This window comes from Grammomys surdaster, unplaced genomic scaffold, assembly GCF_004785775.1.
Source record: "Grammomys surdaster isolate TR1022 unplaced genomic scaffold, NIH_TR_1.0 184, whole genome shotgun sequence".
NCBI lineage: Eukaryota > Metazoa > Chordata > Mammalia > Rodentia > Muridae > Grammomys > Grammomys surdaster.
Window position 1 is genome coordinate 5,379,074 of NW_021604629.1, and position 23,351 is coordinate 5,402,424.

Here is a 23,351-nt window from a genome sequence, read left to right on the forward strand (position 1 = left end):
GCATGGTCTGTGCTCCATGGTGAAATGCATGGTCTGTTCACCATGGTGAAATGCATGGTCTGTGCACCGTGGTTAAATGCATGGTCTGTGCACCATGGTTAGATACATGGTCTCAGGACCAGGTGCCTGGGTTCATTTTCAGCTCTACGACTCAGCAGCTATAGCTGCAAAACATTGTCAGCATTGGACCGTGTGATGTGAGCATGGACTTAGCATGGGAAGGTCTTAGCATGCAGTTAAAATTTAGCTATTGTTATTCTATGGGAACCCCTTAATAAGCTACTAAAAAAAGAAGAAGATGATAAAATGAGCTATATTTCTGGATTTTGCACCATGTATATATTGTAGCTCTGCTCTCCCAACTTGTGGATTCTGACTGACTTTGGTTGTCTTAGCTTTGACTGTGTCTTACACTATTTTGGAAACTTGTTTCTCTCATTCCTCCTCAATAAATGTGATATCTTGTGACAACCCCATTTGGATCTTGGAAGAACCTATGATTTCCTTCCTGAAGGGAGGAAGGGCAGACAACCAGGGTCCTGCACTTTGTTAGGAGTCCCTTGCTGATGACCCTAAACACTGAGCTGCCAACCAGAAGGTTAAAGTTTCACAGAGTTACACAGAAGAAAGCCCATTGACAGCGAGAAAATGATTAAATAAAGCAAAGGATGTGGGCCAAAGAGATGGCTCAGTAGTTAAGAACATCAACCTCTCTTCCAGAGGTCCTGAGTTCAATTCCTAGCAACTATACACAACCATCTGTAATGGGATCCAATGCCCTCTTCTGGTGTGTCTGAAGACAGTGACAGTGTACTCATATACAAAATAAATAAATCTTAAAAAAAAAAAAGCAATGGGCGCAGGCTCAATCTCAGCACCAAAGTTAAACAAAAAACAAAACAAGCAGGCATAGTTGCATGCATTTGTAATCCCTGCACCGGAGAAGCGGGGAGAGAAGAATTCCTGGGATTTACTGGCCATCTAAGCTATCCTAATCTGAGTGCCCCAAGTCCTAGTGAAAACACATTGTCAAAAAAAAAAAAAAACCCACAGAAAATAAAGTAGACAGCTCCTGAAGAACAGTACCTGAGATATTGACCTGCACGGGGAGGTCATAGATCTAGTCAAGATTAAGTTTGAGGCACAGCTGTGTGGATGCAGGCACACATGTAACAGATGTGAATTTCCGTCTGTGTAAAGCATACCTTGAAAATATCTGATCAAGAGAAATAATGATTTAGAACTTAGAAGAGGGGGTTTTGTAGAGATGGCTCAGTGGTTAAGAGAATTTGGATGTTTTTCCAGAGGACCTGGGTTCAGTTCCCAGCAGCCACATGGTAGCTCACAACTGTCTATAACTCCAGTTCCAAGGATAAGATGCCCTCTTCTGGTTCTGTGATCACAGGAACACATGTGCGTACAAATATATATGCAGGCAAATATATATGCACTCATACACAAAAATAAAATTAAAAGTTAAATCATGAATAAATATTGACATCTGAACTCTTGCCCTGAAGTAATTGAAAAGAAATGTAAAGATCCTGCAGTTGAGACGTACCAAGAAGTAAGACAAATTGCTGAATAGCTACGTAGATGCATGGATGGATGTGGGGATAGAGGAATAAGTAAATGGATAGAAAGATTCATGGATGAAGGAATAGATAGGAACAGATGAATGCATGCATGGGTGGAGGAATAGATATCTGGATAGTTGATGCATGGATGATATGTGGCTGGGTGGAAGACATGATGAATGGATAGATGAGTGCATGGATGAAGGAGTAGGTATCTGGAAAGATGATGCATGAATCTGTGGATGGGTAGAAGGCTCGATGAATGGATAGATGAGTGCATGGAGAGTAAAATCTAATTGCAGAATCTGTGTGGCAAGTATGTTGATGTTACCTAAGATTCTCAATTTTTTTTCTATTTGAAAAACATTCGAATTTTACCAAAAGTACTATAAAGATGTTAGAATAAAAAGGGAGAGCCTGTAATAGGAAAAACACAAAAAGCAGATTCCAGACCTGGTAAGATGGCTCAGCGGGTAAAGGTGTTTGATGCCCAGCCTGAGTTCAATCACCAGGACCCATAGAGTGGAAGGAGAAAACTGACTCCCAGAATTTGTTCTCTGACCTCCACATATGCACTATGGCACATGCATACACACACACACACACACACACACAAACACACACACACAACACACACTATAAATAAAGTATAAGAAATTCTTTTCTTAGGCAGATGCTTAGAATATTTGCAAACATTTAAAATGCTGTAGAAAACACAACTAGACATGTAAGTGTCCTATAATAGGTGCCCTTTTTTAAATTAGAAAACTGAGGGATGGCAAAGGGGAAGCAGGCAAGAAGGACGTTTGCACGCTGAGGCCATGCACAAGAGCCGAGAAGGAGGGGGAGGTAGACACTGAAGTCAGAAGAAAACTGTACACAAGGTCACACGGGGCCTGGAGATCTCGATGAGATCTTCTGACTTTGAGTTCTGAGAGCCACAGGGGCCGGTGAACAGTGGTTAGATCTGGGTGTGCTCAAAGGGAGTCCGTGGATTTGCTGTGACAACAAGGTGAGAAGGGATCCTGAGAGAGGTTAAGGATGGAACAAGCACCTTTGTGTACACAGCTGGAGGAGTCCATAAGTGTTCCCAAGACAGTGGTGGGGAGTGGGGGTGAGGAACAGGTCAGGAGCAGCCTGTAGATCTGTGAGATGCTTATTAGAGCAGAAATGTCAGCATGCAGGTGGGCCATGGTTGCTTCTGGAATCCAGGGGAGTTCAGGGATATGAGTGTATGGCCAGGCCTACCAAGAGTGAGCCTGAACCTGCTGCTCATTTAGAGCCAGGAAGATGAGGGCAGCAGCCTAGGTGTCTGACACCTGTGGGGCAGTGGAAATTTCCATTGAAATGCCCTGGAAGGACACTCTCCTTCTCCAGTTTCTCTCATCTGTCATTGTTCTAGATGTAAAAGCAGGGGATTCTTGCAATTGTATTCCAAACCTACTACAGGCCAAAGAAGAAATGGAGACCATACCTGCTCCAGGACTCTCCAGGTCTGGCTCCTTCTTCCATGTCTACCTGGTTTCAATTTCTCTGCCCCTCTCGGCCCCCAACTCTAGCCCTGTCCAGATTCCCTCCTGGTCCACAGCCATCTCCCTCTTCCTCAGTCTTGCCATTTCTTCTGCCTCTCTAATTTCCCCAGCCCAGTTCTTACCAGTCTGTGCCTTCTCCACCTTCTCTGAACATTCTTTGTATCTGCTTTCCTTCTCTACTCCCAACTGTGCTTTCTCAGTTTCTTGAGGCAAAGGACATGAGTCCACAACCCTCAGAGCCGTCTCACAAGTCCCCACACATCTCAGGTGATCGGAAGAGAATTGATGATCTCGCTCCTAGTAAACACAGCTTCTGACCTGGAAAAAGTAATAGCAGCTTGGTGACCTTGAGCCTGACCTCTGACACTAGAGGTCACATTTTCACCCTTGTTCTACAACCAGGATCTAGTTACTCACTCTTCCCACTGGCTGTGGGCACACGGCAGGTAGTGTGGGCTCCTCCAGATCTTATTCTAGTCTTAGTGCTACTATTAACGTTGCTCTTCTTGGCAGGGACACACGAGTGCCACAGTTCACTTTCTCTGCTAGCAGGGGCTGGGCTCAGGTAGAGCTTATGCCCTGGCTTCAGGGACCTTATACTTTAAGTGGGAAGATGTCACAAGGCCTAAATATTGCCATATGGGTGAGGACTGTGCTTACAACTTCCAGACCAGTGCCATCTTGAGCATACTCATAAGGCTAAGGGAAGGGTGTTTGCAAGTGAAACTCACAGGACCCGGAACCTGTGCTCCCTACTTATGCTGTTGATGAGAGGAGGAGGAAAAGGGTACCCAGACACTCCAGTTAGTGGGGAGGGAAAGACGGAAACGGAGTGGTTCTCATGGAGGAGGTATTTCTTGAGGAGAGGCATGGTGATAAGAGGAAGCTAATGTTTACTAAGTGGAGTGTACGAGTTAGTCAGGAGCTAGGTTTGAATGAGATACAAGAGAGAGCTGGGCTGAGGATACCATTCTGTTGGTAGAGTGTTTGGCTAGCGTACATGAAGCCCTGGGTCCAATCCTTAGCACTGTCTAAACTGGGTATGGTGGCACATGTCTCCGATCCCAGCATTTGGTGGAGGTGGAGACAGGAGAACCTGAAGTTCAAAGTCATCCTTGAACTATATATAAAATTCAATCCCAGATTGGGCTACATGAAACCAGGGGTGGGCATGGGAGGGCAAAAGTATTTGGAAAGTTGTATGGGGCTGGGTTCCACTAATCAAATGAGTTTTAGCAGCTTGCCAAAAATGGAGTGTGAAGTGTCTATGAAGAACTTTCCTTGGCCAGGCCTTCCAAGGACTTCTTGGTGGGCACATCTCCCATGAGGTCCCCTCTTTGTTGTTGTGCAGAATGAGGGTATAAACTCTTCCAGCTTCCACCATGAGCCATCTCCCTGTAGGCATAAAGCAGATGTCTAGGCCTCAAACACTGAACAGTTTGGTTTTGCTTGCAGTCATCCGGGAACAGCCATGGGCTTTCTGCCTGGGTTCAGATAAGTCTCTTGTCCTAACAGCCAGAGGCTGTGAAGCCATTCTGGGAAGTACAGTGGCAAAGCTCTGCCCAAGAGAGCCAGAGTGCCTGGATGGCTATTGTTACCAGAGAGACCTAGCAGGCCACCAGCCTGCCATAGACATTTTGTGCTATCTGACTGGAAGCGTTGCAGCTGAGGCACCTGCTGAGGTGGCTTCTCAGGACCTGCAAAGGCTCAAGCCCCATCTGTCCTGGGAACTTCCACCCTGGGGAAGCACATGAAGCTTCTTTGGGCATAGCCCTGTCCTACCCTGCAGAGAGGCCCTGTGAACCCAGGTTGAACTCTGGCTGCATTCGTGTGTCCTCAGGAAGGAAGGAAATGGCCTCCCTCCTTTCTCACCATGAAGTTCCTGATAACTCAGGCTTTGTACTCTCAAGGCAAGCTCTTGAGAGCATAGGCTTGGGTTCAAATCCAAATGTGATGGTTTACTTGTTACATGATCTTGAGAAGAATTTCTTGCTTTCTTTGTCTCCATTTTCTTTCCACCCCTTCAAAACTGTGGACTGTGTTCATGACTTCCAAGCTGAGGGGCAGAACGTTCACAAATGAAAATGTCCTCAGACCCTGCCTTTCCCCCTGGCCACACTGCTCACACAAGGAGGCACCGTGTGTGTGTGTGTGTGTGTGTGGGTGTGTGTGTGTGTGTGTACACATGTGTGCACAGGTGTTGCAGGCATGCGTCCCTATGTGCTAACACTCTGTCCTTTGTCCTTTGGGTCTCTTACTGGGCCTGGAGGTACAGCTTACAGTCATCAGGCTCCAGGGTCCCTCCTATCTCTGCCCCCTCCAGCTGTGCTGAGGTCACACATGTGGCATAGCTACACCAAGATTTTTTTTAACATGGGTGCTGAGGATTTGAACTCAGATCCTCATGTGTGACAGCAAGTGCTCTTATCTGCTGAGCCATTTCTCCAGCCTTGCTTTACTTTTCTATGCCTCCATTTTTCCACTTCCAAGGTGGATGTGATGCTAACACTTTCAAAGGGTGATTACAAAGATGAGACACAAGATGTGGTTGGGGCGGTGGCTAGCAAGTAGTGCTTGTGAAGTGTGTTAAACTTCATTTCAGTCAAGGGGCACCGCAGTGGTCAGCAGGCTATGAATGGCAGGCCCCTGTCTGGGCCATTTCTATTGTTACATAGCATCTCACCATAGCCTTGGCTCACATTGCACCCAGGGAGAAGAGAGGCAGGAAACAGAGACAGAAACAAAGGCTGCAGACTGCTGAGTCCTGGCCTAGCCCTGGCTCCACTCAGTGACTCCTGTACTTTCTGTCCTAGGTCCCAGCATCCTCATTTATGGGATGGGAGGAGGGCTAGTTGGAAGGTGCACTGTGCCATTGAGAAATTAGTAATTGGGTTGGGACGATGGCTCAATGTATGAAGTGCTTGCCATGCATTGTAAGAGCTGGAGTTCAGATCTCTAGAAGCCACATACGACATGCTGGCTAGGTGTGGCAGCTTGTCTGTAATCTAGGCTCAGAGGCAAGGATCTACAGACCAAGCTGGCTAGCTAGACTAACCTAGGTCTTTGAGCTCTGTGCACACTTGAATTAAACAGAAAGTGATTGAGGAAAACCCTAGCTGTCAACTCCACAACTTCAGGCACACACACATGTGCACACATGTGTACCCATGCCTACACTTGTGAATATACATACACACCCATGCATACCACACAAATACATAAATGCAAAAACGGCAGGTGGAGTTGGAGAGATTGCTCAATGGTTGAGAGCACTAGCTGTTCTCACAAAGGATCTGGGTTCAGTTCCCATTAACTCCAGTTCCAAAAGATCCAACAACCTTTTCTGTCCTCCATAGGCACATGCAGACAAAACACTCATATATGTGTGTGTATGTGTATGTGTATACACACATACACATTTATACACATTTTAAAGAGTCATGCTTTCAGGGCCCCTCTGAAGTGCAGCAAGAGTTCTATGTAAGCCCCCACTCCCACCCTGACTAGCATATATGTCTTGGCTAGGTATACTATCTGTTGTCCTCCACCCCATTCCTTGATAAATAGTCTGTTTTTCCATGTGGTGTTTGTCTCTTGTGTAGAATGTGCAGGTCTGAACTCTTCTAAGCTTATCTTTACAGTGGATTTCCTGCTGGTGGTAGATCTACCGGCTCCCCAGCGAGCAATAATTCACATGGCCCAAGTGCACAGATAATACCGCTGTCCATGATGTAGGTGGCCTTGGCAGCCCCCTGCTCCTTCTGTCTGGGTGGGAAGCTGCAAACATTAACCCTGGCTGGCATGCACCCAACATCCCTCTCATGGTCAGAAAGCCAGAACTGAGTTGGCGTTGAGTGGGCGGGAAGCTCATTCATCCATCAGCTACGTGTTGGGCCTCCTGTGCGTACCAGGCAGTGGATGCGTTCCAGGCACACAGATAACACACAGGATAGGGCAGTTCTTGAGGCCCAGCCAATGATAACATGAGAGCTTTGTTCTGGGACAGCAGTAAGGAGTGAGCCAGTGGGACCATAGGAGAAAAGTGTCCAGTCAAATTTAAGAAGGCCTTTGGGCTCTGTGTGTGTGTGTGTGTGTGTGTGTGTGTGTGTGTGTGTGTGTGTGTGTCTGTGTGTGTGTGTGTGTTCATGGGGGCATGGTATATATACATGTTTGCTCATATGTGTGTGTTGGCCATTGGACAACTTGAATGTCACTCTTCAGGAGATACTTACCTTGTCTATTGAGATAGGGTCTCTCTCCTGCTGGAAGCTGGTTGTCTCCAGGCACCTCTGTCCAGAGAGGAAGCCAGCACCCCTCCTCCCACCACACTCCCCAAAGTCTCTGGGGGTGAGTCAAATCTCAGCAGTCAAATCTGTGTGCCCCTCAATGAGCAATAATTCAATCATCCCAGTGCAGAGATAATTCTCACATCCACTGATGTAAGTGGCCTTGGCAGACCCCTGTTCCTACTGTCTGGGTGGAAATCTGCAAAGGTTAACCCTGGCCTGAGACTCACTGTCCCAACTAGGCTGAGAAGTCAGTGAGCCCCAGGGATCCACCTGTCTCTACCTCCCCAGAGCTGGATGATAGATGTGTACCACCAAACACAGCTTGTTCTTTCTCTCCCTGTGTTTTTTTTTAACATGAGTTCTTTCATTAAGCATAGGTTCTCCTGCTTGTACAGTGAACATATTACTGACTGAGGCTGAGTTTTAACCAAAAGCTCTATTTATTGAAAGTCTGGTCTCAGCAGTAGTTGCTGGCTGGGTCTGGGTAAAGGGGAGAGTCCTTTGCCTCTGTATTCAGTCTGCCAAGCCACACCTGTCCAGGGCATACACTGGCCATGGGCATCCCAGGAAGCCAGGGCTGCTCCTCTGCCCAGACACATGATTGTGCTGTATTTGGCCCCTTGTCAGAATACCAAGTCCCCATTCTGATCATAGCTAGCATAATCCAAGGGGGACTTGTCCTGCCTCCACAACCCCAGCCAACAGGCCCTTGTGCCAGCCTGGATTTCTCCCCTGATAAAACTAAGCCCATTGGCATTTGCTTTGATTAAGATTACAATATGATTGGTCTCTCTGAGATTTCAGGCCCAAAATATGTAACAGCTTAGGATGATGGAAAAGCCAAGCATTCCCTGATGGAAACCCAGGTGCCACCAAGAGGAGTGAACATGAGACCTAGCTAATATTTGCACACTCTATGCATAACAGCCCCTGGCTGGAGGAGAGGAGGTTCCCTGGCTTGTCTGGAGACCAGAGTTGGGTCAGGCCTGGTGAACAGAAACTGCAGAAGGCCTCTGTCTCCTTCCTGCCCTCCTTCTTCACCCTGCATGCTCCCGCTGGCCCAGCCTTGGCAGTAGAGTGACAGAGCTCACTGACAGGAAACATGCAGTAACTGCAAAGACATGTAACGGGTCCAGACTTTGCCCCAAAGCAAACCTCACAAGTGTGGGGTTTGGAGCAGGCTCTGAAGTGACCGTCATTGTCTGGCTATGTAGAGCAAGAAGCTGTGTGGAGGGTGAGATAAAGTGTGGATCTGGGCTGAGGAAGCTGGTTGTCTCCAGGCACCTCTGTCCAGAGAGGAAGCCAGCACCCTTCCCCCCACCACGCTCCCCAAAGTCTCTGGGGGTGAGTCAAGTCTCAGCAGTGACTTCATTTCCTCTAACTGGGTGTCTACAAACTCTTCAGATGGTTCCAGCCAGTAAACGAACTGACTGGAGTGTGGGAGCTTCTGATATGCTTGATCGAGTCTTCCTCTGGGACCTTGGCAGCCTAGGGGAGTAAGACAGCCAGAGGATGGAGTATTTGCTCAAGAAGGGGGCTGTGTTTTTAAGATAACATTTAATCCCAAGTAGAGGAAAGTTTCCAGATGTCTCAGCAACGTCTGACAGTGAGTGAGGAGCGTGTGATGGCCTTCTCAATTGTTATCTTGCTGAACAGTTTCACATATTCGTATCACCTACCTGCCCACCCCACCCACCCACCCACACCCTCACCTATGAACTCCTGCCTCTGCTGGATTACTGCCATGCTTTCAGGTCTTATGAAACACCGAGACTATGCACAAAATTAGATGTCCGTGTGTTTATCTAGGTCACCACGTGTCCCCCTCTTCTGTCCTAACAGACTGTGTCCTCTCTAGAAAAGACATGATCTTCAATGTGCAGTGACTTGGCATGGACCTTGCACAAACCCCTGTTTGACTCTTCTTTACCCATGGCCCCAGTGCCAACAAGACCAGTGCATTTAAGACCTTTAGCATCTGGGTGCAGACCAGCTCTCCACTTTTCTGCCCCTTTTCACTCCTCTTTCTCTCTGAATGGGCTCCATCAGCCGAGATATTTGGTTTTTCTTTTTATTTCTACCAAACCAGAAGCAGTACTGCACAGTAGGCTCGGGAGAGAGGCCACCAAGGTTTAGATCCTGGAGTTAGTTACCTTGTGACCTGCTTTCCCCATTTGGGAAATGGTCAGAGTAAAAGTTCTCTTGTATGAGTAATAACAGTTCCTGAATTTGAGAAGTCAAACACATGAATCTGAGTGGGTGCTCCACAAATGTGAGCTGCAGAGGATGGTGATGGTGGTGGTTGTGGTGGTGGTGATAAAGATGTCGATGATGATGGTGATGACATGGAAAGCCCCTCCTCTAATGTCCCTTGTAGTCTACCGTGAAGAATTAGCTTTCCTCTTCTGTGAATGAAACAGAATAAGCTACAAGGCACTCTAATTATTTCAAAGGCCTGAGAGTCTCTAAAAGAAGGCACTAGTTTTCAGTAATAAGACCCCAACATTCAGAGCTAGAGAGCTGGCTCAGTGAGTAGGAATACTGGATGCTCTCTGGGAAGATCCAGGTTCAATTCCTAGTACCCTCAAAGTACCTCCCAACCATCTGTAACTCCAGTTTCAGGGGCTCTGGTGTCCTCTCCTGTTCTCCGTGAGTACCACGCATGTATTTGATAGCACAGACATGCATGCAGGCAAGGCATCCAAATGTATGATAAAATTTAGAACTTGGTAAAAAAAAAAAATCCAACATTTGTACCAGTTCTTTCTAATTATCTTTTTCTCATACAATTTTTGTTTGTTGAAACTTACCTAGAATTTGCAATGCTTCTGCCTGAGTTCTGGGGTTGCAATCATATACCTCTGTGCCTGAAGATTTTATTTGTTTAATACTGTGTGTACCATATGTGCAGTGCCCATAGAGACTAGAAGAGGGTATGGGATCCTCTGGAACTAGAGTTACCCCTGGACTGGTAAGGTACCATGTGGGTGTTAGAGATTGAACTTGGGTCCTCTAGAAAACAGCCAATGCTTTTTAACTGCTGATTCATCTCCAGACTATTTTATTGTATGTAGTATAATGAACATATTATAAAATTCATCCTACTAAAGTAGATAACTATCACCACTGCCTAATTCCAGAACATTCCAACAGGAAACCATATATCCAGTAGCACTAACTCCCAACCCTCCCTCACCCCTTTTAACCTTATCACCACCAATCTTTCTGTCTCTATAGATTGCCTGTCCTAGAGTTTAGATCCCCAAACCCACATCAGTGCCAGTTGGGTGTGGCAGCCCATCTGTAGTTCCAGTGTTCAGAAGGAAGAGATCAGGGATCCCAGAGCAAAAGCAAGATAGCAAGCTAGACTATCCTGTGTCAGCGAGCTGTGGGGTCATTTGAATAATGTGGGGAGCAATCAAGGAAGACTCCTGATGTCGACCTTGGGTCCCCGCACACATGTGTACCTGCACTCACATGTGTTTGAACCCACAATATCATGCATATATCATAGCTTGCATAGCCATCAATTCATAAGTTCATGAGTTGTTTGCAGTTTGAGGTTGATGTGAAAAAAATCCTTCCCTTGCTCTTCATGGAGAGGTTTTCAATTCTCCTGAGTGTATGTACCTAGGATTGGGATGGTTGGCTAACATGGTACCTCTGTGCTTAACTGTTAAAGGAATTGCTATGACAGACTGAAATCATCTGCACTAGCAATATGTGAGTTATGAATATTTCCAGCTCTTGAGTCATATATCCCCAGCAAATTAAAGCCTTTACTAATAACGAGGGAGTAACCGTTGACCATGGCTTAGTTTTGCATTTTTCTGATGGCTGGTAGTGCTAGAACCTTTTTATATACTTTCTGATTCCTTGTATAACTTTATTGGGAAAAATGCTATTTAATTTTTTCTGTAGGGTTTGCTTGGGTATTTTAATTTATTTTTCATTTTAAGCTGTCAAGATTTTATGCATATTAGATACAAGTATGTTATCAGAACTTATCAGTTATGTGGCTTGAAAATATGTTCTCCCATCAACGCATGTCTTTTCCCTTTCTTCCTTTCCTTCGGCAGGCTGGGGAAGGGGTGAGGGTTGGGAGCTAAGACAGGCTAGCCTAGGCTCACAGACATACACCACCATGATGGTATTCTTTTCACTGCCTTGACAATAATGCCTTTTGAAACATCTGTTTTATCTTAAGATTTATTTTTATTTGTATTAGGGGGCATCTGTATGAAGATGCATGATAGGCTAGAAGAAGGTGTCAGATTCTTGAACTGGAGTGGTTGTGAGCCACACAACATGGGCCCTGGGAATGAAACTTGGGGCTTCTAGGAGAACAGAGAGTGTTCTTGGCCACTGATTCATCTCACCAGCCCCAGCACCAAAGTTTTTAATCTTGATGAAGTCCAGTTTGACAATATTTTCTTTTGTTACTTGGCTTTTGCTTGGCTAGCCTATGGCCACAGGAATGATGTTCCATACACTTTCACAACATATGTTATTATGTACTTGTTTAGTGGTGCTGAGGATATGTAATCTAGGACCTGCACACACTATGCTAGCTCCCCACAGCTGAACCAAATCCCTAGCCCAAGATACTTTCCAAAGGGTGATCCTGTTGACAACAGCCCTATGAGGAAAAGCAGCACTTCACAGACCCAGTTCAGGAAAGGATAATAAGAAGTGGCATACCAGGACTGGGATCAGATTTGGTTTGGTCCAGCCTTGCCTAGAATCGTCTGTGCATCTTACAGTGCCTTCTCCCCAAATCCTTTGGTGTATTCTCCCTGAGTGTGGACAGTGTCTAGTCTATGATGGGCCTACAGGGAATATGTACTAGGAGGATGAATGCCCGGACCTGGCAGATGCCCAGTGTGCTGTGGCTAGTGAGGCGGGACCTCTGTGACAGCACTGTCTGGACACTCAAGGTTTCTCTCCATTCCCTCCACAGTGTCTCATCGTTGGAGGAGGACCGTGTGGCTTACGCACTGCTATTGAACTTGCCTACCTAGGGGCCAAAGTGGTTGTGGTGGAGAAGAGGGACACCTTCTCCCGGAACAATGTGCTGCACCTCTGGCCCTTCACTATCCATGACCTGCGGGGCCTGGGGGCCAAGAAGTTCTATGGGAAATTCTGTGCCGGCTCCATTGACCACATCAGTGAGTGGGGCTCAGGGTGGGATGCTCCAGGACGACCCAGGTCTCATTGTTCATAGACTCACCTTGCCCCATCTAGGAGTCCCAGATGGTCCTTTGACTATGGATGATCCACACACATCCAACTCTCAGGTGTTACCTGGAGGACTGTGTATCAGTTACATTCTTTGGCTGAGACCAAATTCTTCACAGGGATCAGCTTGAGGAAACTTGGGGGGGGGGGGTGAGGGGCTCATGATTTGAAAGGATACAATCCCTCATGCCAGGAAAGTAAAAAAACAGTCAAACAGCTTCATGACTGCTAGTTCATATCTGAGCAGATCCAGAAATGGAGAGAGGCCCAGCAGAATGGCCAGGCTATAAACTTTAAACTCTCCATCCTCCTCCTGTATCCACTTCTTCCAGCTAGGTCACTATCTCTTACAGGTCCTACAGTCTCCTAAAAATGGTGCCACTGGGTGGAGATCAAATGTCAAACACATGAGCCCATGAGGACATTTCTCACTCAGACCATGATGGTCTGCTTTGTGACTTACTCTGGTCTCTGTGTTAAGTCCCATTGGTCATTGACACTGACATGCACTGCTTGCCAAAATACCTGTCTCCAGGGCCTAAGTGCTTGACACGTAATAGATGAAACAATAAACATCTGTTGAGTGAATGAATGAAATACAGAGCCCAGAGGCAAGTAGCAGAGACTGTACGCTGGGGAGCTCACTAGATTTTGTCAGTAATAAAATATGCTTTAATAGAGTGAGTCACACTCCCAGGAGGAATTTGAAAGAAAGAATTCGCAAAACCTCTAACAGGGCCAGATGGTTGAGACCTCCTTGTGCAGAGGCATTTGCGCATTGTACTGCTAGCACTTCAGAGCAGGGCAGGTGGTAGATCAGAGGAGTGACGTAATCGGATGTGTAATCTCTGACTGATCTCTCACCAGTGTCCCTTAGAGCTTTGACAAGAGAGAAAGCAACATAATGTGACTTCAGGGAGGCTGGGAGCGGAAGTTGGGAATATAGCATCTGAAGATGCTGGCCAGCCTCTGAATGCCTGTGATGTGGAATCTTGAGGCTTTGGGAGGGGCAGCATCCCTCCTCCTCTCAGCTTCACAGGGAGGAGGTCTCCAGCTTTCATATGTGTGACAGTCGAACTTGAGAAAGTCAGGCAGATCGTGTGGGGATTCAAGTGTTTGAATGATGTAAAAACAAAGCATGTCTCTTTTATTTCCTCCTGACTTGGTTCAAACTCCTTACTTTCTTCAGGCCTCAATTTTATCTCTTATAAAACAGGATTAATTCTGTCCCCTTGAATGGCTAAGGTTACATGGGGTCAGGTTTGTAACAGGCTAGCGCCATGTCAGTTGTGTAGTAAATACTAAAGTACTTTTTGTGTCCAGTGATGTACAGTGATTGGGCTGCCACGTGTGGCTCTCAGACCTAAAAGAGCTCCACACTTGTCCATGGGGGTGGATGAGAAGGAAGCCCAAAGAGCCATGCCCATATAAGACCAGAATTGATGGGAAGTGAGGGGTGTGGGTGGGACTGGAGAGGGTTATCAGCCACTAAGGGTGTAATTTATTCAGACACAGAAGAATTTACCAGCAGCAGCCCCAGAGTTTATTCCCACTTTGGGATGAGAAAATTCCAGGAGTTCAATGGAAAGAAATTTGTATTTGCCCAGAAAGCCACAGCATGAGCTGGCGGGATGCTCTGTCCCACCCAGAGGTCTGTCAGTGAGAATGTGGAATGAGGCTTTGAGCATGGTGCTGAGAGGATGTGGCATCTCAAGGGTAGCTCTGTGAAAATGGAGGTGAAGGACTCATAGAGCACCTACTGTGTGTTGGAAGCCAGAAACCTTGATACTGTGAGGTATGTCCAAGCCTCCCCTGGAAGAACTGTCCTCGCAGCAAGTTGCGACCTAGGTTCTATAAACCCAGCTGCCTGGCATCTGTTCGGAGGTAGGCAGTCTCCATCCTTAGCTGCCACCTCAGGTTTAGCATTGCTCAGCAGTTCTCTGTATGATCTGTGTTAGGACTCTCTACTCCCTACCACTGTTCTTCCAGCCTTAGGTTCGTAGCAGTTGCCTGTGTCCTCTGCCTGAGGGAGAGAGGCCCTTGACCTGCTCGTTACATGCTCATTGTCCCTCCTTATCATCCCAGGACAGAAGCACAGCTGGTCATTCCTTCCAACTCTGGTCCCTCTTAAATTTCTCTCTTTCTTCTCCCCCAGTCCCCCACCACTAGTCTTCCTGATCCTCAACCTGGACCCTGCCCTCTACGGAGACCCCATTATTATTCTTTAGCTCAAAGGATTTGTTCTAGAAGAGGAAGTGTGGACTGTCCACTCATACTCCTCCGGTGGATATCTACTTTCTTTCTGTCACCACACCAAAGAGATTTTTACCCAGAAGCTCCCAGGCTTCTGGGTGTCCTGGCCTCCTGTGGCCTCTATTGTCCTCCGTCTCCCCAGGGAATCTAATGCTCCCAATTACTCCTCTCTCTCAGTCCCAGCCAAGACCCCATCACTCTGTTCATCTGCTTCCTCCGTTAGAGAACACGTGCCCATCTTCCTGTGCCTAAGAGGACACCTGCCACATTGTAGGTACTCAATGAATATTAAATACCCAGGCAGTACAGAGAAGCCCACAGGTAGTTGAAAGCTTCTTACTGTGCAGAAAAATGCTTGGAGGGATGCCCCTTTGTGCTGAGTGGTAGGGAACAAACAAGGTTGCACTACTGGAGGCATCTGAAATGGTAAAAAGCAGGGAACACTGAGTCCAGTTGGTGGGGAGAATTCCTTGCCTTTCCCCTTACCACTGGAGAGGGAGGAACTTTAGGCATAGGCCTATCCATTAGCCTCTCCTTGTGGCTCCTGACTCTCGGTATCTCCTTCTCTCTCTCCATCTCATCAGATCCAGAGTCAGGCTCAGCAAAGATGTAGGAAAGACTGACAGATCTCTCTAGAGCAGCATGGTGCAGCTAGAACAGAGCTGCCAGGTCATACAGAACTGCTCCCATGGTCCACTGTTTGCTTCTGTGTGGCCTTGAACCATCACTTGACTTCATCAAATCCCAATCACTCCTCTATTAAATGAGAATAAGAAGGGTCCCCAAGGACACTGTGTGAGAGAAACGAAAAACCTTGGAGCATCTGGTCCAAGCTCAGCCGCCGTGCGGCTATGCTCTGGGCTCTCTGGGCCACAGCGCCCTGGGCCACACCTGCCCAGTACTTACACATAGCTGCTGCTCACACATTGCTCCTGACCATCTTCTCTCCCTTCTTTCCTTCCTCGCAGGTATCCGACAACTGCAGCTCATCCTGTTCAAGGTGGCCCTGATGCTGGGGGTGGAAATCCATGTGAATGTGGAATTTGTGAGGGTTCTAGAGCCTCCTGAAGACCAAGAAAATCAAAGTACAGTGTGATTTTCTTTCTCTGCCTTGAAGGCAGATATTCCACATGGGGATCTGCGCCGGTGGCTCTCACAGGCTATCTCTGCAAGTTATTTTTGCTGGGAGCTGTTTGGCACACTTCCACTGACAAATACTTTACCTTTTTTGACCATTGCTGTGGCTTTGGGCTTATTTTTCAGATCCCAACAAGGGTGGGGGTGATGGCGCAATTATTACCAGGCCATGAATCCTATAATTTGGTTACCCAGTCCCTAGGAAGATGAAACTCTGACAAATGACGGCCAGTCAGTGGCAGGAAAGAAGACAAATCTGGTAGTTTAGTAAAGTTCACACATGCTCAGTTCACACACAGGTAGTTAGTTATACCTGCTATACCCTCAAAGTATCTTAAAATACAGTAAAGAAATTGAGATGTCTAAGACAGTTGTAAGATAGAGCTTTTAGATATTTCTTGGAATATATATGTCTTATTTAGGGTTGTATTGCTGTGAAGAGACTATAACCATTTTGTTTGTTGGGAGGGGGGTTGCTTGGGTTGTTTTGTTTTGTTTTGTTTTGTTTTTTTGTCAAGACAGGGTTTCTCTGTGTCGCCAGAGGCTATCCTGAAACTCACTCTGTAGACCAGGCTGTCCTCAAACTCACAGAGATCCACCTGCCTTGCCTCCCAAGTGCCAAGATTAAAGTGTGCACAGCCCAGCGACTATGGCTATTCTTATATAGGAAAACATTTAATCAGGCTGGCTTATAGTTCAAAGGTTCAGTCTGTTATCATCATGGCAGGAAGCATGGTAGCATGCAGGCAGAAAGGGTGCTGGAGAGGTAGACAACAAGCCACTAGGCCTGGCTTGAACTTCTGAAACCCAAAGCCCACCCCCTAGTGATGCATTTTCTCCAACAAGGCCACATCTCCCAATAGTGCCACTCCCTATGGGGGGCATTTTCATGATATATATTTTATTCCTGAATTCCCGAGATAATCTTATGTTGCCAGGCTGGCCTCCAACTTGCTATTGCCAAGGATATCTCTTGAATTTCTGAATGCTGGAATTATAGGAGCTGTCAAACCCAGCAGTGTTTTTAATTTTATTGAGTTTTAATTTATAGATCACAAGACGCTTTCATCTAGGCCGATTCTTGTTAATATTCTTCTTTTATTGCAAATATTTAAATTATAATATTTTAGCTGAACATGATGGTGAATACCTGTAATCCCAGCACTGAGGCAAGATGATTATGCTTTCAAGGCCAGCCTGGGCTACATACTGATAACCCATCTAAAAAAAACAAAAACTAGAGGAAAGGAAAATTACATTCTGATCTTTTTCACACACCATAATCATGGGGTTTGACCGTCAAGGTTTTATATCTTATTGTCAGAATTGCTTCCTGCCTTGGAAATGCTCAGTTATGAGGCAGTGTGCCTTGAAGTCCTTGCAGTTCCCCACGGAGGGTACACCCTGACTTCTGGCCTTTGCCCTGTATATTTGATAACTCAGGGAGGCTTTTCTTGCTTTTTTAATAAGACATTATCATTTGGGGCATTCAGAGACTTTGTGCTCCTAACCATTGGAACACCTCTCCTGGATAGCTGGTCCTAATGCTGAGGATCCAGTCAGACTTGCCCTGAGAATGTGCTTGTATAAACAGCAGACCATTGGAGCAAGAAGCAGAATTGTGTAGTAACCCCCGCCCCTGGCATCTTGCATACTTTCTGGAAGTGTGCAATGAGAAGCCATTGAATTGGGGCAAATATGGGTGAATCCAATGAGATAAAAACACAGGGCGTGGGAAATGGGTTTGGGGATGGCTGAAGGTCAGCATCCTAGCAAAGGTCGGCCACACTAGGTGCAGGGTTGGCAATGACTCCCTCTCTCGGATTTGTTCTGGAGTACACTGACACGGAACCTGAGGTTACCAGAGAGAACCTGGATATGGACGGTCCATGTATGCCCAGCCTGCAGCCTGGGAACCACATGCAACCCGAGATAGTTATGACTGTGCCAAATATGAAATAGTAAGATTAATACAAATATTATGAGAGGGGGCTTTTGCCATTAAAAAACCTCCATTGCACAGTTCTCAACCATGAACATTGTATACAGCATCATGTGTCATAGTGTCAAAAGGCTAGATATGTCTGATGCCTGGGCCTTTCTTCAGGAGGCTCCCCTGGGTCACTATCCATTTCTCATGGCCAACTGGGAGGGGTAGTATTACTCTCTCAGGCTGCCTCTGTCAGCTCACCTATTCTCTCTGCCCTGGTAGAAATCGGATGGCGGGCAGAATTCCTCCCTGCGGACCATGCCCTGTCTGACTTTGAGTTTGATGTCATCATCGGTGCTGATGGCCACAGGAACACGCTAGAAGGTGAGAACTCTTCTTTTGGGGCTAGGGCTGAGAGATAACAAGGGGAACTGGAGAAGGAAGATGAAGATGGCAGATGCTTCAGCTGAGTGTGTGAGGGGAGTCATTCCGCTCTCCCTCTTGCTAGGCCTTAGCATCCCCATATGAGAATATAGGTACCAGAACCCTTTCAGAGCATCAAAGCGAGGGCTGGGGGAGGACTTATCTGTGAAAATGCTTTTTTCAGGGGGTGGGGGGGAGGTACTGTGGGAAAAGTCAACACAAACTCACCGAGCTGCTGTGTTAGCCAAAGTGTACTCTGACTTCATCTAAGGCAAACATCTCAAGATTTTAATGGCATCCATTCATATTCAAGGACTCTACCAACCAACAGGGGAACCCTCTTTCTTCATAATTCTTAAGCACGCCCACTGCCAGGCAGTTAGGCAAAGTGTCAGGATTCAAAGCCATGCTTCTGTAAGTCCAGTAGGCAGGCTTCATGCACTCATTCACACTGAAATTGTTGTCTGAGACAAGGGATGATAAACCACGTGTCGCCAGTACTATCTTGTAGAGTAGGGACAGTTGTGATATCTGAGTTTGCTCCTGTCAAGGGTCACAGACTGCAGACACACCACTGGGAAAACTCATTCACTGAGGACAGCATGCACATACTGATATCAGAAAATTCTGAGTGTGTGGTTCTGCAACTCAGGCCTCTCCTATCTTCAAGGCTCTGCCCTGTCTCTACTTACCCGCCTTCATTCCCACACCCCAGCAATATCTGACAAGACACTTTGAAGCTGCTAACATGAATACTTGTATGGTTTATAGGATCGTTCTGGTGGTTTGGGAAAAATATGAGTCTGGATATTTGAAAGCCCAGGGTCTGTGCTCGGCCTGCTATCGGTTAGATCTCCTAGTAATCAAGAAATCAATCAGTAATCAAGAAAATGCCACCACACATGCACACATGCACCTTCAGGTCTATCTGATGGGGGCTACTCATCAGTTGAGATGCCCTAGGTTTGTGTCAAGACAAAACCAACCAGCACACATACTAGGTAGCAGCCACTGGCCACGGGTGTATTGGTTTCATTTACTAGGCTTTGTTGGTACTGCTTGACTTATGGAAGTACCATCCTTATCTCCGTCTTTATCTTTACAGAGCTTCTCCCTGAAGCTTGGTGTGTATATGTGTCCGCCTTTCCCTGAGAATAAAGATGTCAGCCATGTTACAATAGAGGCCCTACTCCAGTAGACCTCAACTGTAATGACTCCATCTCCAAAAAAGGTCACATACAGAGAGAGCAAGGGTTAAAACTTCATCAGTGGGAGGATGGCAATGCAATATGACTGATAACAACAAAGATAGAAAGAAAATGTGTTACCATCCTTGTCTTATGAGATAAATCCTGTTTTTCGAAAGAAGATTCTCTTTTCCATTTAAAATGCTAACAAAGTCATTTGGATCATGTAGGACCCCAGTATGGAAGGTCCTTCAGAGTGTGTTCAGTGACATTCCCAACATGTCTGCAGAGGGCTGATGTGGTAGCCTGATGCACAGATCACTTTGGCCACTGGTCTGTGGATATGTAAGCAGGGCATGTGGTCCAGTATAGAAAAGAACAGAGCCCCACTGACTTCAAAATGTCTCTTGTGGGCACAAGGCTGGTGCCTGCCTGCCCCAGAGTCCCTGTCTGCAGTCTGTGAAGAGTGTTCTCAGCAATGCTGTCTGAGTTCCCACCCGATCTAGAGAACTGAGACATCTACCCTTTCTCTTCTGCAGGGTTCAGGAGGAAAGAGTTCCGAGGGAAGCTGGCCATCGCCATCACTGCCAACTTCATCAACAGGAACAGCACAGCTGAGGCTAAAGTGGAGGAGATCAGTGGTGTAGCCTTCATCTTCAACCAGAAGTTCTTCCAGGACCTGAAGGAAGAAACAGGTGAGAGCCTCATCTATGAGCCAGACCCTATTCACTCTGTGTGTATGTGTGTGTGTGTGTGTGTGTGTGTGTGTGTGTGTGTGTGTGTGTGTGAGAGAGAGAGAGAGAGAGAGAGAGAGGAGAGAGAGAGAGAGAGAGAGAGAGAGAGAGAGAGAGAGAGAGAGAGAGAGAGAGAGAGAGAGCTTGCATGTGTGCACATATGTGTGGTAGCTAGAGGACAACCTGTAGCATCATTCTTCAGAGGCATACACTTTGTTGTTTTGTTGTTGTTGTTGTTGTTGTTGTTGTTGAGAAAAAGCCTCTCACTGGCCTAATGCTCGACAAGTAAGCTAGCTTAAATGTCCAGGGAGCCCCAGGGATCTGTCTCAGCCTCAGCAGCACTGGAGTTACGATACATGCATGCATGCCTTCCTCCATATCATGGATTCTGGGGATCAAATTCCATTCTACAGTACTTGCAGATCATGCATATTTTTTCTGACTAAGTCATCTCCCTCATCCCTTGTCCAAGATTTCTGAACTGTTCACAGGCCCACTGGCTTCCAGTGGTTGCTAGAACTGGAGAAGGGAGCAAAACTTTCTCTTCATATAGTAAATGTCCAGAGGCCCTTCAAGGACAAGAGGGAATCTAGAGAGAATGTTCTGGGTGTTATGTGTGGAAATAGATAATAGACTTTGCTGATAGATAGCGGCCGTGAACTGTCGGTTGTGTGTCTGTGCTCAGCATTGAGGACAAAGTCAATGTTAGCCCCATCCTTTCCAGAGAGGGTACCCACATAATGCACTGTGACACAGGATAGCCAGGAGAGCTGTGCCCAAGGTCAGCATGAGATGCTGGGAACATCCTGAGGAGGAATGTAGCACATCAGCTGCCCCTCCCTATGAGACAAGACAAGGACCCCACCCCCACCTCCACCCCACTGTGCTCTGACAGCAGTTGTCACCCAACCACAGGTCCATAGGACAGAAGGTAGTGAGTCAATAGCTTTGCAGATACTCTTTTGAATACATGCTACATTCCAAACACTGGGGTATATAGCCTGAGGCAGATCAGCAAACCAAGACTTATATTCTATGTGGCCACATAGCCAGTAAATAAGCAACACGTGCTCATGAGAGTAGAGGAGAAACAAAAAAGACTTGGCTTTTTTATAACCTGACCAAAACTGCACATTGTTCCTAGAAAAGCCAGTGCAATGATAATGTTAAATTAAGCCCCCATCATGCCAGGCATGATGGCACTTGCTTGTGATCCTAGCACTTAAAAAGTGGAGGCAGGAAGATCAGGTTTCAAGGCTAGCACCAGCTACAAAGTCACTTTGAGGCCAGCCTCAACTATAGGAGACCCTGTCTAAACAACAAGTGAAAGCCATCAGTACTCTCTGCCCAGCTTGCACTGGTGTGCTGATGCTTGCCCTCAGAGCCAGCGACATGCTCATTCAATGTGGCTCCAGTTCTAATCAACCCTCCTCCTCCTCCTCCCTCTTCCTCCCCCTCCCTCTTCCTCCTCCTCCCTCTTCTTCCTCCTCCTCCCTCTTCTTCCTCCTCCCTCTTTTTCCTCCTCTTCTTCCTCTTCTTCCTCTTCCTGTCCTCCTCTTCCTCTCCTCCTCCACCTTTTCTTAGCACATTTTAAATATCACTCACATTTCTAACTTTCTCATTTAGTATCATATCTTAAATACAGTCACGATGGTAGTTTTGGGGGACTGTGGCATCTCTTAGCATCCAAGCCTGAGGACTGTGGAAGACCATCTGGCCCTGGTATTGCCTTTGAGATAGGAATGGTTTTCTATGTTCAAGGGGCCAAATGAGATGGCGAAATCAAAAGGATCATGTTTCACAATACACTACGATGATAGAACATTCAGGGTTCAATGCCTTTCAGCAAGGGCTTTGATTCCATAACACAGCCACGGATATGCATTCACATTGCTGTCTATGTCTAAGGTTCCACGAGTGTTTGGAACAGAGAAAGACACACATGTTCCCCTAAAGCCTTGGCCTCTGATCTCCACCTTCTGTGCATTTCCTGTTAGGGTAACACTTTCCATGGAATCATTTCCTCTAAGGCTCAGCTTCTAGGAACCAGCTGAGTTGCTGAGCCGGGCTCTGCCTCTTCCCGGTCACAGTGGTATTTGCCATCTTATATATCCCTCTGAGCCTCCACAATTTATTATTACAAGTTTTAATATTTCCTTTCCAGAGTATAATATCCTTTGAGTGATTTAATACTTAATTCTCCAGCCCTTCCTTCCCCTTAAAAGAAAGAAAATAAATACGCAGACCATCAAATAGGGGGTACGACAGGACATTGCGTGTGTTTCTCCAAAGGCTTCACGGGCTCCCTTTAAACTTGGCTGTTGTTGCCACTGTAAGTCATTGTCTTACATCAGTGACAGCAATAAATTTCCTTTGACTCTCTTGGGGGCCCTCTGCATGCATGCCTGTTTCCTATTTTACTGTAATAATAGGAGTGTTGCTATGGTTACCCAGTACACCTTGTGTGGATGCTTTGAGGTCACTGTGTGCCTGTTACTTCCCTTCACATAAGCTGAGCCACAGGGTCTTGGGTTTCAGTAAACATCAGAATCACACAGGAAGCTTAAGACTCAGGGTGCTGGCCCTACCCCAGCTTTCTAATTCAGCAACCCTGACAAATTCGACCTTCTATTAAGTTCTTAGGTGAAGCCAGTGTCTCTGACTGAGCTTCCCTGCATCCCCTTAAGAACACAGCGCTGACTGATCACCTGGTAGCATGATTTTAACTGCAGAAACCTAATGTATGAATGATTTGCTGTCTGTGGAAAGAACAAAAGATGAGGTCTGGGCCTGGGGAGATGACTCCACTGAGGATCTGAATTCAATTCCCAGGACCCACATAAAAATGTTGGGCATGGTGGTGTATGTTTATAATCCCAGCTCTAGGGTGTAGAGACAGGAGCATCCCTGAGACTTACTGGCTGGCCAGTCTTGTTGGTAAGCTTTGAGTTAGTGATAGACCCTGTCTCAAGAAAGTAAGCAACTGAAAAATGGTACCCTTGACTGTCTTCTGGCCTACACACACACACACACACACACACACACACACAC

The 23,351-nt window shown here is 46.5% G+C and overlaps 1 protein-coding gene across 5 annotated transcripts in view; it reads left to right on the forward strand.

The window, feature by feature from the left end:
* Mical2 (microtubule associated monooxygenase, calponin and LIM domain containing 2) overlaps positions 1–23,351 on the forward strand; it is a 186,097-nt gene that overhangs the window by 64,399 nt on the left and 98,347 nt on the right. For all 5 annotated transcript variants that reach the window (XM_028767996.1, XM_028767992.1, XM_028767994.1 and 2 more), the window contains 4 exons: positions 12,359–12,566; positions 15,858–15,974; positions 18,239–18,340; positions 20,106–20,261. In XM_028767996.1, coding sequence (XP_028623829.1) covers positions 12,359–12,566; positions 15,858–15,974; positions 18,239–18,340; positions 20,106–20,261 — 583 coding nt within the window. The remainder of the gene's footprint in view (positions 1–12,358; positions 12,567–15,857; positions 15,975–18,238; positions 18,341–20,105; positions 20,262–23,351) is intronic.